The sequence below is a fragment of the Halyomorpha halys genome, unplaced genomic scaffold (assembly GCF_000696795.3).
Source record: "Halyomorpha halys isolate HHAL.00 unplaced genomic scaffold, Hhal_1.1 Scaffold23.1, whole genome shotgun sequence".
Taxonomy (NCBI): Eukaryota; Metazoa; Arthropoda; class Insecta; order Hemiptera; family Pentatomidae; genus Halyomorpha; species Halyomorpha halys.
The window spans coordinates 12,708-17,751 of NW_027116062.1; the positions used below are offsets into that span (position 1 = coordinate 12,708).

A 5,044-nucleotide genomic window follows, 5' to 3' on the forward strand; every position below is an offset into this window, starting at 1 on the left:
CCTGCATCACCCGCATACAATGCCACACCAGCCTATGGTGAGTTGAACAAACATGTTGATAGCTATGATAGTTTGTGATTGTAAAACAAAAAAATTGTTGATACAGAAATATTAAAATGTGAGTTTTGAGAGAAATAAGAATAAAAAAAACTGTTCAAGGTGTAATTATTACATTTTTATTGAATTATAATAAGAATAGGGAATATAAACCGACAAAAAGCAAACCCACAATACAGAATACCAATATTAGAAAATATGGTCAGAATTCTGTAAAATATCTGTTGTTTTTTTCAACAACGGACAAAGATTGTTAAAAAAAAAATAATAATAATAAAAATAAACGTAATATTCCTTTGTTTGTTTAATTTTTGTTAGTTTGCTTTGAATTTCTTATAAATTAACAAATAGAAAAATGACAAATAAGAACTCATTTATTCATTCTGTCTACTCAGATTTCGGTCTTCCTCTATGTTTAGTGCAAAAAAACTGTGAAATCGACATTTCTGTCTTATTTATCATTTAATAAAATATAATTTCTTAAAAAGGTGTTTGTTTAAATTTATTAAAAACAACTTGTAGGTGCCGCTTTTGATGCCTACCCTGCATCACCCGCATACAATGCCACACCAGCCTATGGTGAGTTAAACAAACATGTTGATAGCTTGTGATTGTAAAAAAAAAAAAAGAAATCGATGCAGATTTATAAATATGACTTGTGCGGCTTATATTTTGTCAATAGCTGAACATGCTATATTTGTCTTTTCAGTATATTTTTGTTTCATTGGTAGTTGGCTTCAGAAAACTTTTCACATTCCTGCATGCAACTTTGTTCTGTTATTTTTGTTGATCTGTCGTTTCATCTGAATTTCATTTTCTTATTACACATCGTAACTACCGGTCATTGTATCTACAGTTAGTCTAAAGATGGATGTCGAAAATGTAGTCACACTAACCTCAAAACGATCTAAAATTTACTTCGTTAAAATTAATTTAAAAAAAAAATATCAAATCAAAGATTTCAATATATTCAATATAAGTCATATATATTATTTAGGCACGATACATCGACATTGTGGGGAATAATGCTGGAAAAATGTTAAATTTGTTTATCAAAACTGAGAAATGTAACTTAGTTATTAATTTCTAGTATTTCTTTTATGAAATAAAGTCAGAATGAAGAATTTATATGGATTACAAAATTTACTTGATCTTTATATTTGAATCTCTTTCAATCTGAGAGTGATTCCAAGCGGTGATCGAAAGTATTAGATTCTTTAACCTTGTCGCATTTTAATATAAATAGTTAATTCTGAGATAATAAACCACTTTTAGTAATAAAATTTAAAAAAACAAACATTAAAGCCCGAATTTTTAAAATCTTACTAAGAGTCTCCTGGTAAAGCAAAATCTGAAGACTGGATCAAAATAATTTTCCTGTTTCAACTTAAGAAATAGTTAAAAATATTAAAGCAGATTAATCATAAATGTACCACATATTAACCTACCAAGTCATTTGCTATGTTGACCCGACTCTGGTTGGAGTAATGGCATATCATCATGCAAAGCTAGTCAAAATCTAGTGTACATGTCATTTATTGTTGCTTGTTACCATGGACGGTAAATAGGACGTTGTAAGATTACAAACCATTCTGAGGAAACAAATTTAATAAAATATATAAGCATAATTAATATAAAAATAAGCAGTAAACCTACACTTTTAAAATGGCAATATTCTTTAAACTGAGAGGAAACAGAAAGCTGGAATAGATACGTGAAGGTCATAATGATAGATTTCTAAATATACTTCTAAAAAAGTAAATAACTTATAACGCCTAATTACGTCATAAAATTATAAAAATTACATAAGGAAACATGGTGCAGTGCGGGAATCACACGACTTTGACGTACGCTCCTTGAAATAAGTCTTCCCACGTTTAAGATTAGACATTTCTAGGTGGAATGTGAAATTATTTATTACTTCAAACGAATAAAATTAAATTAGAAGAACCTTGATTGAAATTAATTAATATATAAAAGAAGATGGATGGATTAACTCAAATATTAAAAAAACTTTTTATCGTGAGTGATTTGCCCCCCCTCCCACTTTACAGGGCTTTCTCACAGTAAATACTTTATTACTAATTGAACTATTCTGGGCGCATCCTGGATATTTTTATTTTATAATTTTTTAAAAAAAAAATCTGCATTTAAGCGATGCCCAGGCTATTTCAATGAATATGATTCTAAGCTGATATGAAAGGCTACTAAATTTTATATTTATTTACCGAGGCTTAACCAAAATCGTTTGTGGCCGTTCATGAGAAAATCTTAAAAATGTGTAAAATCAATTATTTAAACTGGCACTTCCAGTCTGTCATTTAAACGAAAACGTTGCTGTCACATCCTAGGCTTATACTCACCTTAAATATATAATTTCAGTTTCATACAACGTTTTGTTTTTGAGATAGCCATAATAAAAAAAGTATGATATTTTGCTTAAATTACTAAATCAACTATATTAAACTATCAGGCTAAACTACTAAGTGATGTAATTTCCACCTTTATATAACAGAAGTGTCTTGATGGGCAGCTAAGAACTCTAAGTCTTGTTTCAATAAAAAAACAAAAAAATACTTCAATTTTGTTATTTACTTATGCGATAAATAAGATAAATTTTTAAGTCATAGCTCCTTCATATATAGTCCATGCTGTAATAATTAATTATTTCTCATTCATTATAAAAGTATTCATTTATATGACACTCAATTCTCACACACTGTATAACTTGGGAGTAATTTTATTTCTTCTATTGCTGGTCATGCAATGCTTCAGTAAATATGCAGGTCAATATGGGTCGTTACTAAACACGCTTTTACTTGTGGGAACAAAATATAAATGAAAAAGTGTTATTGATGTTTTTGATTCATATATGTTTTCTTTTATAATGTAAAAAATTTAAATTTTGAACTATCAAAATTATAGAGTTAAAAAGTTAAAAATTACAATTTTACAGTCAATAGTTTAACCTATATATTAAATATAATTTATAGAGCTTATGTTAGATTTTTTTTTCGCTATTTCATGTTCAATTGGGATATATCCTTCAGATATTCTTAATTTTTTAAAATATTTACTTTTAAATATTTGAGATTAAGTTTTTCAAACACCGGCCGTTTACCAGGCAACCGACTAAATTTCAGCTGTAGTCATTAAATTTTATTGGAAATAGAAAAATGTCGAAAACTAGGTATTGCGTACTTTTCCTTTTGTAAAAAAAATATTACTATGCATATTCAAAAAATATTTGAAAAAAAGTTGGATCAAGAAAGTGTGATATTTAAAATTAAAATTCTGGTTTGAAAACACTTAATTTTTCCTAGAAAATATTAAAAAAGCTTGTTAAAAGGTATGAGTCTGGGGCTTTTAAAATGACAACATAAATTGATACCATTAGTTCTAGTGTTGGGGTAGCGTTTAATAACAGAAAAATCACGCATCTCTTCTATGGGCAGTTAATCCTTACTTCGTAAGGAAGCACTGTATTTAGGACAACGTGTATACAAGGAGATGATTTTTTTCAAGAAAACACTCAACTGCCTGATTTTTCCCCAATTCAGGGTATCCACTTTATGAGGATGGGGGACCAAAGAACCCATAGGTTTGTCTCACGGCTACAGTCTAACAAAAAATAATCATTTGTCACAGCTGGATTCGAACCAGGGACTTTGAGTTAGTAGCATAGTGCCTTACCACTGTGCTACCGCGCTCCCTCTGTATTTATTACTTAATATTTAAATACAAATTAAAAGGAATAAGTAAGTTATTTGAATATTTTTTCATCGCTGAAGATTCATTTCTTGGCCCTTTTCTACAGCTGTAGGGTTGTTAAGGCTAACAACTAAAACTCGTATCTTTTCAAAACAAGATTTTTTAATGGTACTTTAAATCAGTATACTGAACATAATTTATTTAAACTCAAGTGCAATCATATTTCTATTTAAAAAATAATACCTAAATAAGATACCATGATGGAGGAGATATCGTTGATCGTTTATGTAATTCTAGGAGAAATTGGTAGAAGTATGTAGTTACACCTAAGTTACAGAAACATCAGGGAAGCGAGTAGACCTTCATCACGATGATGGGTAGAGGATTCTAGGATTCTAGATCAAGTGCACTTACAGATTTAATTTTATTAATGTTAAAACAAACAAATCCGATATTTTAAATACAGATAAGTTTTTTAAAAATCAATAAAACTAACCATTTCTTATTAAGGAATTATTAATTCTTCTTAAATGATTCTTATAAAATATTAAAACCATATATAATTGTTTAATAATGGATTTTTGGTATTTCATTTAATTCATTAATTATTTTTTATTTTTTTATTACTTATTATTGTAGTTTATTAAATTAAATATATCAAAAAACTAGGTAGCATGCGAATTTCAAAAGTGAGCTTTAAATAGTTTTTTTATTTTTTTTTTTTGTTAAATTTGATGAATAAAAATAAATAAAGATTTGTTGGTTAGAAAACTTCCTTTGGCAATTGATAAAAAAATTATAAACTACTTCTAGGTCCCGCCCGTGATGACTCTGACTGCTGCATGCCCTGTTTATTGAACACATTACTTTGCTGCTGCATCCTCCAATGGTGAGTGTTGCAACTTCGTGAACTTCTTTCTGCTTCTTCAAGCGATGCCTTGATACCATTCCTCATTTTTTCTCTCCACCGCGTCATGCAGAGAGTGTTGTACATAAATTATCGTTTTGGTTTTGAGTCCTTCAATATGTGTGTGTGAACATTATATCCTCTTCTTCCCTTCATCCGAAAAAGATAAAATAAAAACCAAGTGTCAGGATTTTAAATGGGGTACTGAATTAGGGTGAAATGATAAGCTCTGTTGAAATTTTTTTGAAGTATAAGATCTAGAACATAAAAGATTTAGTTGTTTAAATAAAATAAATTTTAGTCTCAAAACAATTTACATTTCTTTATAAGTCCGGATAATCTATCACAACAGCTTTTATTATATAACAA

At 28.7% G+C, this 5,044-nt stretch overlaps 1 protein-coding gene across 4 annotated transcripts in view; it reads left to right on the forward strand.

Moving 5' to 3' along the window:
- Nucleotides 1–5,044, forward strand: part of LOC106682219 (uncharacterized) — a gene marked incomplete in the record, with an annotated part of 35,453 nt that overhangs the window by 9,155 nt on the left and 21,254 nt on the right. For 2 of the 4 annotated variants that reach the window (XM_067052972.1, XM_067052975.1), the window contains 1 exon segment: nt 580–636. In XM_067052972.1, coding sequence (XP_066909073.1) covers nt 580–636 — 57 coding nt within the window. 4 annotated transcript variants of the gene reach the window in all.